Here is a 13253-nt window from a genome sequence, read left to right on the forward strand (position 1 = left end):
TGGTCCGCTGCTTGCTCCCGAGACTAGGCAATGCCTTCGCGGCAGGGTGGCGTTAGGTCGAATAGCAAGGCGTTGCGCTGAGCATTTCCTCGACGCCGCCATTTGCAACCTCCATCGGCCCCCTCAATCCCATGTGGTTTCAAGTAAATGTCGCCAAACCGTCTGGTGGACTTCCGATGTCTTGGAACAACGCGTAAAAAGCCTTTGAAGCTGCGGCTTTACTTCATTGCAGTCGAGAACCGTGCTCTAGTAGGGAAAGTAAAGTAAGTGTCAATGTGTAAGATGCAAGGGAAAGTACGGTGTAGTATATTTCTTATATCTTTCGGTTACAGGCGTACTGTCCTAATCGAGCACTCCCCCAGGCCTTAATAGTTGTAACCCGATTGGAGTTTGGGTGGCTTACTCGCGCTGGGTATCTGATAAACGGGGAGGCAATGGACATTAGCTACTTCGGGGCTGTACGTTAACCCACAACGTACAGCCCCCAACTAGTTCAGTTTTTGCCTCTTTCAGGCAAAGGCTTGGTGGGTCTACGCTGCCCCTGGCCAGAAACGGTCCAACCGAGGTCACCGCGGCATCATTACCCTTGAGCAGGTTTTGAAAATTGCGTGTTTCGAAGAGCTAGTCATTGTCAAGTATGTCTTCCCCATTCGCAGTGCTACATTCCACAAGTGATTGCTCCCGCCAGTCCTTGTTTGGGATCTGTTACGCAATCCGCGGGAAACTGATTCAAACCGGCAATTCTGGCACCCAAATGCTATTGTGGATAGGGTCATGGGTACCGATGGCCCTCGGGCTTAGCCACCCGCCGACAGTTGAGAGTCGAAAACCGCTGTACTATCAGTCTACCAGGACAAAACATATATTCGACAATGAACAAGATAGCATTCTGAATGTTTAAAAATAATATGTAAAAAAGGACTGGAGCGCCAAATGAGATTTGTTCCCCAGCCTCATCAGCCCGTCACATCTTCCTCTTGCTGATCGACGGTTCTCCGTCGTCTTTCCCACCTTGGTCACCTATCTTATAGCAAGACACATATTATCGACAGTGGAAGAGCGGCAACAAACCTAGGACCGCACTTTCGAGAAACCACCAGTCCTATTGAGTGCATCGAGTATCTATGCCAAGCAGCTAGACGTACCTTTAACAACCTTGTCGAAGCTTTCCCGGAATGGCAGATTGCCCTTAGGGACCGGCACCAGCGACGTAAATTCGGGCGCATCGTGCAAATCAATGGTACTTTTGCTTCTTATTATGCACGACCATGAGCTGCTGGCCCTCGCCGTCGTCACCTGGGCGAGATATTATGAACTTGGGAAAGGATCGTGGTGCAGGTCGACCAGGATGTGTGCAAGTGCAAGGCTGTATGCGGCAGAGTTGTAGCTCGAAAGACGCGCCGGCGTCCGGCGTCGACGATGGTCGGGCCCCCAGTTGATACAATCTAGCCCTTTTTGGGGCCCGAATTTCTGGTACGGACGTTGAAGATGGGTGGGACCGGGACACCGGGTTGTTTGCAGATGGGAAAAGACCGATAGCGCTAGTGAGGCCTGGCTCGTCGAAGGAAATCCGGTTATAGGAGTTTCTGGGCCTGTCGACGGCTTACATAGCAAACAACACCCTATTTATTTGTTTATTTATTGAATATCCAAGTACACATCCGCATTACAGCCTCTTTGTCTAACGGACTCAAATTGCGGACAGCCGCAGATGCCTTCTCAGCTTCGACGACGCCGAAAGATGGATTTACCACCTTTTCGGACACGCCTCTATCCCTTATCCGCTCCGCGTACCTATCCTTCCAAAAGTATAATAATCCTTTGGAGGGATGACCAGTTTCCCCCAAAACCTCTTCCAATCTCATCGTCCAAGTCAGGGGCGGCACAATTTCGAGCTTTAGCGACGGCTCATTCTCCTTAATCCACTGAAGCATCTGGCTCCAGGTTGGTGTTCTATGCGCGTTGTGCACATGGAAGACCTTTATATCCTGCTTTGTTGCAGTTGCTATCGTTTCATTTGGTATTATGATATCCAGTATAGCGCCTGCCGCCTGATCGACGGGGAACCAGCCTAGCACCTCATCTTGCAGATCCGGCAGGCAACTAGTCAGCTTTGCAGTTGACAGCATTAATGGCCATGCCTCGCTCATATTCCATATGCCTTTCTTATTGCCACAGAGCTGGCCGACTCTGATAATGCCAACGTTGCTAAAACTTGTGTGTGCCGCGGCACAAATCTGTTCTGCAACCCATTTGGATTGAGCGTAACCTAGTGGCCCTGCATCTCGCGGGTGAAATGATGGTTCCTCCGGAATCAGGTTGTGGTGTGATTGCACTACGGATGCCGTGGAACTGATAAAATGAAACCGCGCCTCGTTGGTGGCAGCCATCTTTAGAAGATTATACAAGGCTTCTAGCTGGCTCTCGAAAGATGTCAGACGCAGGCTGAAGTTGACAGGCCACGCTGCGTGTATATACATGGTCGCTGCATGGGTCAAACGCTGTCGATGAAGATTGGAAAGCCCGAGATCTGGGCGGCTCAGGTCGCAGGGCACGCAGACTACCTGGTCAGCTCGGATCTGCGAATTTGGGAAGCCTCGTCGAAGGAGAGAATCTTGAATTCGTTCTGTAGCCGTCTCAGGGTCCTTGGCGCGTACAAGGCAGAAGGTTGTGCTCACTCTGCTGTCGGATAAAAGTTCATGCAGAATGTGTGCACCCAACATTCCCGTCGCGCCTGTCAGCACGATAACCTCTGTCTCGCGGTGATTGCCTCGGCCTTTACGTTTATCGCTTCCGAATCTTGAGTACTTGGCAGCGAGCTCTCGCATCAAGTCGACATTTGCATCATCGTGTAATGTTGCAAGGGGAGACCCGGCTATGAGGCCCTGAAGAAACCTGCCTAGCTTGTTAATGCTGCCGTTGTCATAGATTACGTTCATGGGCAACTTGTTGCTGTTGGAGGGCATAATCTCTGCTTCTATCAGCCGCCGGACATGATTGCATGTCATTGAGTCGACACCTTGAAGGTATAGGTCTTTGTCAGGATCCAGTTCTCGACCCAATACCTGAGTGAAACTTTGGAACACGGCGCCTGGAATGTCTTCCATTCTCACGCAGTTCGTTTTTTCGGCTGTTGCCGCAGGTGTATATGCGTCTTCTATATATTGGGCGTATCGCTTCTCCGCCTTACCGCGCATGATTGTACCCTTACTGCTCTTTTCCAGTGGCGGGGGTCCGTTCGTGTTGGGCACTACAACAAGCATCGCCCTCGATATTCTCGCATGACTCGGTGATGCCTCGTTGACCTTTTCCACGCTTGGCCATACAGCATTAACAACGGCACCATCGTCGTCGCAGCCTTCTTTGCTGAGGAGTAGAGCGCCGGGATAGGTACGCCCAGCACCGAACACCAAAACGCCGTCCAGCAAGGATGAGGCTTCCGCTAGGATAGTGTCCTCGATGGGTGACGGATCGAACTTCTTGCCATTATCAAGAGCGATCTGCGCATCAGCCCGCGAGTGATAACGCCATGCGTTCCGAATCGAAGGATGTTGCTCAAACAAATCAGCTGTAGCAAACGACCCGTCGGACCGATTAGAATGCTCCCTGAGCGGCCATCCAGGCTTCACGATCAGTTCAAAAAGCCCCTGGCCCCGTTGTTCGAAGGCCATCATATCGTCATCAACCTTGCACCGCAAAAACTGCCACTCTTTATCTTTGTCGTAATTGTGACGGGCGGAGCACAGTAGAAACCCGCACTCAGCGCTGCCCATGCGCGATACGAGCCGCACACCTTGGCTCACCAATTCGTTGCCTATAGAAATAGGTAACGCGGCCCCGCCAAAGCCTACCAGTTCCATGCTTCTTAAGAGTTCTAGTCCATCCGTTCCCTGTTCCATCATCATCTGTAGCACGGATGGTACAGAAGAGAAGTACTTGACGTCCCCCATGGAGCTGTGTTTTTGTGAGAAGTGGAGTGCTGTCACGATGTTGGACCCCGTGATTGGCATTATTGACTCGGGAAAGAGCCAAATCATTGCATCGCTTGACCAGGACCTAAGGCAGTCCGCGAGGCCGCCGTGATACAGTGGTGTTGTGGTAAATGTCGCAGGTTTGTTCGTACCAGGGAGGCGAGGGAGGGCGCCAACAGCGCAGTGTTGACTTTGTGGGAGAGGTTTTGGCAGACCTGAAGATGTGCCCGATGAGTGAAAGATGTGAGATGTGTTAGAGTATGATGCGTTATGTAGCAGCTTGGGTTCTGCTGCCTGGTTGTATGAGTAGGGTGGGATCTCAAGGACATTGATTTTTGCCTTGAGGTCCTTCACCATAGTACTTAGTGATGGTTGAACGACAAGTGTTTTAACTCGTGACTTCTCGCAGAGGTAGCGGATAGCTCGAGAGTCTAGTTGTGGCCTGTCAAATGTCAGCTTTACAAAGATGCATTGAGTTGTTTGCTTTACATACGCGATAAAGAGCACAACATAGCCAAGACGCGTGAGACCCAGCCACGTTAAGATGAAGTCAAGACTGGTTTTGCAGATGAGAGCGACAGTTTCAGGCGAATCTCTCATCCGTCTCCCTTTATCCATAGTAGTTGATAGGGTATTTGCTGCCTGCAACGATAGGTTCCGTAACTCGCTGAAAGTGACTTGAGTAGGCTCTGCTTCTGGGTCAGTTTCTTGTTCACACATTCAAAATGAAGTTTCTTACCAATACGAATATTATCAGAGGAAAAGTCAGCGAATCCCAATGCCGGTAATTCGGGAATCTCTTTGGCCTGCTGGTCGATCATGTCTAGTACCGATTTGAACGACTGTCGTCGGTTTGGGGATAAAGCCTTCCATTGCGCTGCTTCTCCAAGGGTACATGTGAAGTAGTTGAGATCAAGGGTGCTCATCTTGTAAAGACTCTAAGGTCCGAGGTCGACCTTGTAATGTGCGTAAACATAAGGGTAGGTTTTCTGGGGCTGCCACTCACCACCTTTAGTACTCCTTGGTTACTCCTCTTCAGCCGAGGCGTCTATGATGTCATGAAAGTTACTCGGCTAATTATAGCCAGTTTCTGGCTTTAGGGACCTAATAATCCACTACAATCTGATAGATAAGCATCGAGATACCGGTGTCTGTACAATCTTAAGCTCGTGTGTTCTCAAACATTGCTGAACATGCGAGTGTTTCCAAAATTTCGCCTGTCATGTTTCCCTGTTTCCCAGTCGTGGAGCTTTTCTCAAATCCTGTCTCAAAATTCTTGCTGGACTTCTTTTGCCTAGTTCTCCTATACCCTATGTTACACCATGAACATCTTAGTAGTGCTGACATTGAGCCTGCTCCATCTGCGACCATGCCACCAGGCTGCAGCCACAGTTAGGGGCCAGTAAACATGATATAGCATCAACGTCGGCAAAGGGTCTTGTGCCTCAAAGGAGCCTTCTTTCCAAGATTTGATGTGCAACCAGAGCTCCGTGACACTTTCCTTGACCTTGGATAGCTTTGCATCTCCCCTGATCATCTTGATAATAGGCAAGAGTCCCAGCTCTACCACATCATGGCCGATCCAATATCGGGGAGCAGCATGGGGATCCGGCAACACGATCTCATTTACATGGCCATTTACATTGGCTTGGGACTCGTCATCCTCCAGAACAGACAGATAAGCCTGCACCATATCCCTCGCCACCTTCCTAGGTTGCGAAAATAGCACAACAGCAGTATGCACACGCGGATTGCATTCGATAGCGTGAAGTGCACCATTCTCATCGGCCATAAAATCAAAGCTTAGATGACCCGTCATCGACTTGCTATCCTCGGACTTTGCACAAAAGTCCTTGGTGAACTTCAACATGTCCCTGAACAGCTGAGAGTGCGCTGGCAACGCCTTGTAATGCATCAACAGCTCGGAGCTGGGACAAGCCGTAAACAACTTAACTTGTCCCTTGACGATAAGCGCATGGGTGCAGTATTCGCGTTCACCAGGAATAAACTGTTGCACGATCCACGGGGTCGCACTCGATATGGGCAGATCCAAAACATGCTTCTTTGTCTCCGCAGGAGTAGCAAGAGGTAGGAGCGTCATATTGCCTCGGTGCGCATCGTCCATACCGACGGGCTTCATGATGAAGCGCCGTCCCCTCCCGGAACGGTCTAGAACGCGTAGGACGTCTTGGTGCGCGGCAACTTCGTGCGTTTCGGGTACGCGCAGACCCAGTCGTATCGTCTCGCGGATGAAGCTGTTCTTTTCGTGTAACCTGGTTGTGACCTTTTCTGTAAACTGCACGCACCTGCAGTTCGTCAATTGCTCGATCTGGTCAGCAGCCGCACCATCCTCGGCGGCTGTTGCGACACCAGAGCAGGACACCCATAGGTCCACATTTTCGCGGGTTACGAGGTCGACAAGCTGGGCTGTGTAGGACGATGATAAAAGTTTAGAGCTTGGTTTGCGTAGAGAGTGGAAGTTTGATAGACTTCGTGATTGGCGCCCGGAGGAGGGGACCAAGGCGTCTTCGAAGTCAGCGCCGAGGACTCGGTGGCCTTGGCGGTGGAAGGCCCGGGCGAGGGTCAGGCCCTTGGTCATGCCGACGCCTGTAACGAGGATTGTCTTTTGACATGGAATATTTTTAAAGTCCGCTTCATATTGGACTTGAAACTTGGTAGCTTGACGGGGGTAGTGGCCGATGATGAGGTGCGCGAGAAACAGCAAACTGGTAACTGTGAGTGAGAAGGGCAGAGTGAGGATGCTCAGCAGGATTATCCCCAGCGTTTTTGTGGTATCCCGAAATGTCAGGACAGCCATACTGGGCAATTTGCCCATTGTTCTTGCTACCTGTATATTTCTGCCACAGATTCTCGAGGCAAAGCAGTCGTGTTTGCTAAGTTGCTAACATGCCGCGAAACGTAGAACCCGTGTGACAAGACCGTCAATTTGCCATTCAGATTCACGTAATACATAACCAAAATACGGAAAAAACTGGCGTTCGCCAATGAGTCGAATCCCAGTGTGGTGAAAAACACGCATTGCAGTCTCGTCGTCATCGAAGCACTATCATGGCCTCATCCATGCAAGCTCCCATGCGTCTAATTGGCCCTAGCCTAAGCTAACAATGGTGGGTTACAATTTCGTGTGGATGCCTCATGCGGGAGCTAACTGCATGGGAGTTTATGCACAATCAATTGCGCCATTTTTCCTAATGGTGCCTCCGAAAATCAATCCATGCACGGCATTTGCATTTTTTGTGTCTGTATTTTCCAGGTACTTCAAAGGTACTGTCACTTACTGATGGTTGCATCTCCTCTAGAGACCCACCCCGCAGAATTTCAGCCGAGGTTTTCCGAGATTGCCTCTTGCCCAAAACTTTGCCGTTACGGTTAAGGGTCCAGGGAGCTTCTCAGCAAGAGCTACCTGCCCTCATTTGTTCAACTCCGACGACCCTGATCGTCATCATATTTTGGAAGTTCTCCCTTCAACAAACTCGGGAAATTATGGCGTTTTCTATTAGCACTAAACGAGAACAGTAGGCTGAGTGTCTGATTTCTTTGTATGTTGACACTGTTTATACTGCTATGAGAAATATTTCCTAGTCCGAATAAGAGCTTCATACTCCAACCCCTCTTTTCACCCAAAGGAGTCGTTCCAGCCAAGGATAATTCCATCCCAGGATAATTCCATCCCAATGCCCATTCCACGATATTATGAAAACGACCAAGCAGATAATGCTACCCATAACCACGCCCGTCTGCTTCATTCTGTTACTATCAATAACCAGACCTGACACCCTCAACCAGGGGCTTCTTCTCTAACTCGTTCAGACCGTGGCCATTAACATCGATCCCAGTCTTGATAGCCCCAAAATTGGGCACGACACCGTTCTTGACGTTGTTACTGTTGCCATTGACAGCCTTCAAGCTGCCATTAACCGTCTGGGACTCGCTGATGACACCAGCCTCCTTAGCAGCGGCTTCAACAGACAGATCTTCAGTAGTGTGATCAGTGTATCCCGTGTCACTAGCGTCCACATAGGCCTCCAAGCCCTCGCCTCCACGAGGGTATGTCTTGCAGATGGCCTTGTGCTTCCTGAGCGCATCGTTCAAAGTTTCAGCCGACAAGTCGTTGAGGAATGTACAGCTGCCAAGCGGGTTGGGTACTGCGAGGCGTAGCTTGCCGTCGCGTGTCTTCAGAATGGCAGCTGTGCCCTTTTCGAGGACATCTTCATCAAACATCGGGTGGTCAATCGATAAACCCGCACGACTGAACAAGTCCAGAAGCCGCTTGTGCTCGGCGTCGTTGAGCATTCCCTGGGTGTTAGCTAGGGTGGCAGTGTACGCCATATCAATCGAGATTGCGTGGCCGTGGCGTAGAGGCGTCTCAGGCATAAGTTCGTGCAAGGGAGACCAGGTGTGACCGTAGGCAATGACACGGTCCAGGCCTATTTCATGCAGGTTGGGCGACTCGAGCTTAAGCATCTCAAAGATGCCCTCGCGGTTGATCTGTATGGCGCTTTAGCATTTTGTTGACAGTGGTTTGAGAAAGAAATAGGAGGATGGGGGGGCAAAAGGAGCCTATGGGCAGTGAACATACAACATCAGCAGCGCGGCGCACCTCGGCCAGCGCACCATCCGCCCGGCCAAACTTGGAGTCTATGAGCTGCTCACAGTACTTGTCGAGCAAGTCAAACACATGTAGGTGGGCACAGCTCGAGATCTTGATCAGCTCGGCAAAACCATTGCGAACCTGGGAAGTGGGAAGAGTCCGCAAGAACGTAAAGTCGAGGAAGGTGTGCATAGGTGCGTGGTAGGCTCCTAAGCGGTTCTTGTAGCGACCATGGTTGACGGCCACTTTGATGCTGACACTGGCATCGATAAGCCCGATGACGGTGGTTGGGATGCGGATGAAGTTGGTGTTGCGGCGGTACGAGGCACAGGCGAATCTACCAAAAGTTAGATCCTTGTGATTGCTCATAGATTGGAAAGGGCGTGAATAGGTCGCATTTGCTTACCCTGCCACATCCGTAACCAGACCCCCACCCACCACAAGGACGGGTTCCTGGACAACCCCTCGTAAGCTCTCTGATCAATCATGAGGGGTATTGGATGTTATACTGGAAACAAACCTTGCGGATGATGCCAAAGTCGGTCATGGCATCGCAGATGCTCAGATAAGTGTCAATGGTCTTGGCCTTTTCACCAATTGACGTCTGCTTGACGGTGAGATTTAGGTCATAGTGCTGGAAGTAGTCCTTCATACGCTTGCCGTAGATACTGAAGATGTTCTTGTCGGTAACTGCGAGGACGCGGCCCCATTTCTTGTAACAGTTGGCTAGGCCTGAGTTGTTGACATCAAAGACACCGTCCACAAAGGTGAAGTCGTACTCGATCTTCTCGTAACCTTCTACATGGAACCCCTGAGGGGTCTCGCTGACGGTTGCCTTAAGGTCTGACATTTTTGTCACTTTTGATATAGGGAATGAGATAATGACAAGGATGAAAAAGGGATGGGTTGGATTGAGAAGGTGATCGGGAGAGAGGACTACATGCTGAGGACGAGAAATGTACCGGGCAATTTATATACATCTGAACACTTCTTAGCCGACCAACAACTTTACTTCTAACGTACCAAGACGGTCAAGGCCATGTACCCTTCGATTCGTCAAAACAGTCATTGACTCATTGACTGGTTGACGGTACTGGGATCCGACAGCAGGTAAGCCAGTGTCAAATCTGACGGCGCGAAATGATATGGCAACACGTACCTACCTATGCAATCAAAGGCGCAGGTAATTAATCATTGACACTTGCAGGCAAATCAAGCCACCACGTGAATTCGCGACATTTTGGCATGGTTGCTATGCCATATAGGCTGCTGCAGGACCCCCCAAGACCTGTCACAGGCCATGTACCAGGTAGCTAGGTAAGATGTGTAAATAATGCGTAGCCCTATTTCATAGTCTATCTTGCTAGCGTCCCCACCGAATCGGAGATCGACCAGCAACTTATCATCTGCGGCGCTATCCGGAAACCAATCGTAAATCCCTCACGGCATGCCGATCTTATCCTGAATCACCAAGGCCCAAATACCAGTGAATGGCGATTGAATTTTCCCTGGTCTTATAATTGGTGCGGTTGTCGTGGCACAAATTGAAAGGGACCACAGGAATCGCGGCCGAAGCCATCTGAGTGGGGGACCTGAATTGTGGCTGCTGCAAGTGCGCGATATGTGGCACCACTGGGGCCGCGAATGGGCTGCATTGAGCATAATCGATGACACTAATAAACTAAGTCGATGACATAGTCGATTTCACGGCAGTCGTGTGGCTGCAGAAGTACCTCCCAAGTAGTCTACAGAGATGATGAACTCTAAATTCTATGTCTAACTTAGATTATGCGTAACATGTGCTCGCCATAACTACCTCGGTAGCTGTAATGCTATCGCTCTTGGCCGTTCCTGGATACCCCGCACGACATCCTTGGGGCGATCGAATTAGTCCCCATGTTATTTTGTGCGTCCCGTGAGGAGATATCCAATGATCCCAGACATCTTAACACCTTATACAGACATAGCCATCAAGAACAGGACACAAACCACATACGACTTCACAATGAGCATCTCCCTCCATGCCAAAGATTTCAAAGGCGTGGCCTACGCCGAACAAGAGGAGGTCTACGTACGTATCAGTCTTATATTATCATTTCTTGTTTGTTTGACCGTCGAGACTGATATTATAGTGCACAGTTCAATGATGGCAGGGAAAAGGAGCTCCTGGACTACGTCCTAAACCACCCATCAGTGTCAGATATCAGGGGCAATCCACAAAAGGTCCTCGACTTGATTGACGAGTTTGGCCGTAAGCAAAAATACCTGATGAATATTGGCGAGTACAAAGGCAAGACAGTCCGCAATATCATTAGGAAGCACAGGCCGGCCACTATGGTTGAGCTGGGAGGGTACGTGGGCTACTCGGCAGTTGCGTTTGCGTCTGCTGCCAAAGAAGCCGGTGGGAAGCGGTACATTAGTATTGAGCACAATCCCGAGTTTGCTCACGTCATTGAGCAGATGGTAGAGCTGGCTGGGCTGAAGGAATTTGTAACTGTTGTAGTTGGCGGCAGCTCGGATGCTTTGAAGAAGCTACATGGCGACGGGACTCTCAAACATATCGACTTGTTATTCTTGGACCATCTGAAGCCGCTCTATACGCCGGATTTACAACTCTGTGAGGAGCTGGAGCTTGTTGGACCTGGCACCGTCCTCGCTGCTGACAATGGTGAATTTCTTCTCCCTCTCCCATGCCATGATTGTTACTGACTTTTTCCGCCATAGTTGTCAAGCCTGGCAACCCGCCATATCTGAAGTATGTCAGAAGTACCGTGGCTGAGAAACGCAATGCGATGGTCAGGGCGACGGAGATGGACGCCAAGGGTAACCCGAACCTGATATACGAGAGCGAATTTGTGGAAGGATGGGAGCCTAGTGGTGTACCAGTAAGCAGCTGATCCTCTACTGATACCTTCAAGTCTATATGAGCTGACAATCCACGACAGGATGCTCTGGAAGTCACGCACTGTGTTGGAATTGAGGCCCACTAACGCAAAAGCTCGGGACTGTGCGTCCCGCCTTTCAACCCTCTCGATCTGGTGTGTGGTTTTTGTTTTGGTGAATTTCCAGGCGGGCACTCCGTCCTCAAAGAGCTCATGGAATTCGTGGTAGGACCTGCTCTTGGTCTCGGGAAAGAGGAACACGAAGGGGTACACGAGTGTGACTCGGCCAAAGAAAAGGCTGATATTTGGCCAACACCCGACATACTGGGTCGAAAGCACCAACGGTGTTGTCTAATTCTTTTTGAGGGGTTAGTCGGTAAGCCTAGGTTCAGGCACGAGTGCCTGAGGTAAATCGGCCTACAACTTACGAAGAAGATACTCGTTAGGTATTGAATTATTACTGCCAAGGATCCAGTCTTGGCTCGTAGCTTGAGACTTGAAACCTCGACCAGTGAAATCCATCCTACTCCCCTTAGGTAGCAAACTCCGTTCTTTCCTTCTTCTTTTTTTTGAAGATCCTGGAACTAGGGAAGATGCGGAATGAAACTTGTCAATAAGTGCCAAAGAATTCGCATAGAAAAGTCCAAATGCACTACAGGTAATCAAGATTGTTCTGGACTCATCAGCAGAGCGCATGAATCCCAGACCGCCCACGATAAGACATATTATACCCATGCGACGACCGCCTCCCAAGACAAGTGTCCCACTGCCGACTGTTTTGACGGACTAAAAGACACAATGATGCCCAAGAGTAGGACGATGTGGATGATGAACTTGCCGAGATAAGGGTCCAAGACATTGGCTAAAGAAATAGGTCGTGTAGCCAAACATGAGCGGCACGCCAACAATATTTTGAATTGTGAACCGCAGCATCGGAATAAGGGAGTGCTTGTGATTCAGCGGCACAATCAAGACCTTCCAATGGCTCTCGCCGCCATGGGCCTCGGACAACGCAATAGACTGCTCGACCTCCTGCCTTGTGACGGCGTACTCATGCTCGACTTCATATCTCTCCACCGACCCGTCCAACAATCTGCTCAGGGATCTGTTAGTCTCGTCGTGCCATCCTTTCTTTGCCAATAAGACGAGCGATTCAGGTAAGAAAATTATGGGCAGGATTTATTGGCCGAAGAAATTGGACTTGGCGTAAATGACGTTGCTGATGCAAAACGGCCTCGACACCTCAAGGGCCTTGAGAGCCACAGCAAGGAAGAATTGTCCAAGGGAGAATGCAAGCGAGGAGCTGGCGAGCAGGGTGCCGCGCAACTGCGGGAGGGCCACCTCAGACATGTAAACCATGGCCGAGTTACCGATCAGCCCGTCTGCCCAGTCTGCAACGAGGCGGGAGGCGAGCAGGACAACTCAGCTAGTGGAGACGACGGAAATGATTATGGGCTAATTTGTTTTTGTTGTTTTTGTAGTTGTGATAAGGAGGGAAGAAGGGGGATAAGCACAAGAAGATGAAAAAAAGCATACCAGCCTCAGAAAAAGGTCAGGTCCGACAAGTTAAGCTTGTGCTCGGAAAATGTCTGCAGTGTAGAGCGCGATAAACTGCATTGCAATGGCACTTACAAAGTACATGGCTCTCCAGAGAGAGAGATGCGGTTCGTTTCGAGAGCGGCGCTCCCGTCGTGGGATTTGTTGTGGCATATTGCTGAACAAAGCATTTGTTCACGACGATGCTCCCAATGACCGAGTTGGAACATCCTCGACCTCGAGGGTCTTAGC

At 50.2% G+C, this 13253-nt stretch overlaps 6 protein-coding genes across 6 annotated transcripts; 2 read left to right on the top strand and 4 right to left on the bottom strand.

Annotated features, from left to right (window-relative positions):
• Positions 1 to 434: 434 nt before the first annotated feature.
• PgNI_11503 (uncharacterized protein) lies at positions 435 to 675 on the top strand (the record flags this gene model as incomplete). The annotated part of the gene is made up of 2 exons (XM_031131469.1): positions 435 to 458; positions 514 to 675. 2 exons carry the CDS (start codon positions 435 to 437, stop codon positions 673 to 675), a joined length of 186 nt encoding a protein of 61 aa, XP_030976472.1.
• Positions 676 to 1634: 959 nt separating this feature from the next.
• Positions 1635 to 4897, bottom strand: PgNI_11504 (uncharacterized protein; the record flags this gene model as incomplete). Its single annotated transcript, XM_031131470.1, has 3 exons — positions 1635 to 4413; positions 4465 to 4660; positions 4711 to 4897. The coding sequence occupies 3 exons, from the start codon at positions 4895 to 4897 to the stop codon at positions 1635 to 1637; spliced, it is 3162 nt and encodes a 1053-aa protein (XP_030976473.1).
• Positions 4898 to 5286: 389 nt separating this feature from the next.
• PgNI_11505 (uncharacterized protein) lies at positions 5287 to 6789 on the bottom strand (the record flags this gene model as incomplete). The annotated part of the gene is made up of 1 exon (XM_031131471.1): positions 5287 to 6789. One exon carries the CDS (start codon positions 6787 to 6789, stop codon positions 5287 to 5289), a length of 1503 nt encoding a protein of 500 aa, XP_030976315.1.
• Positions 6790 to 7748: 959 nt separating this feature from the next.
• Positions 7749 to 9433, bottom strand: PgNI_11506 (uncharacterized protein; the record flags this gene model as incomplete). Its single annotated transcript, XM_031131472.1, has 4 exons — positions 7749 to 8480; positions 8572 to 8920; positions 8990 to 9036; positions 9104 to 9433. 4 exons carry the CDS (start codon positions 9431 to 9433, stop codon positions 7749 to 7751), a joined length of 1458 nt encoding a protein of 485 aa, XP_030976474.1.
• A 1092-nt stretch (positions 9434 to 10525) lies between these two features.
• On the top strand, positions 10526 to 12090 carry PgNI_11507 (uncharacterized protein; the record flags this gene model as incomplete). The annotated part of the gene is made up of 4 exons (XM_031131473.1): positions 10526 to 10654; positions 10723 to 11251; positions 11308 to 11468; positions 11529 to 12090. Coding segments are annotated over 4 exons (864 nt in total), but the record flags the coding sequence as incomplete, so codon positions are not given.
• A 554-nt stretch (positions 12091 to 12644) lies between these two features.
• On the bottom strand, positions 12645 to 13192 carry PgNI_11508 (uncharacterized protein; the record flags this gene model as incomplete). The annotated part of the gene is made up of 2 exons (XM_031131474.1): positions 12645 to 12856; positions 13105 to 13192. 2 exons carry the CDS (start codon positions 13190 to 13192, stop codon positions 12645 to 12647), a joined length of 300 nt encoding a protein of 99 aa, XP_030976414.1.
• Between the last annotated feature and the right edge of the window lie 61 nt (positions 13193 to 13253).

Source organism: Pyricularia grisea, assembly GCF_004355905.1.
Source record: "Pyricularia grisea strain NI907 chromosome V map unlocalized Pyricularia_grisea_NI907_Scaffold_10, whole genome shotgun sequence".
NCBI classification, from domain to species: domain Eukaryota; kingdom Fungi; phylum Ascomycota; class Sordariomycetes; order Magnaporthales; family Pyriculariaceae; genus Pyricularia; species Pyricularia grisea.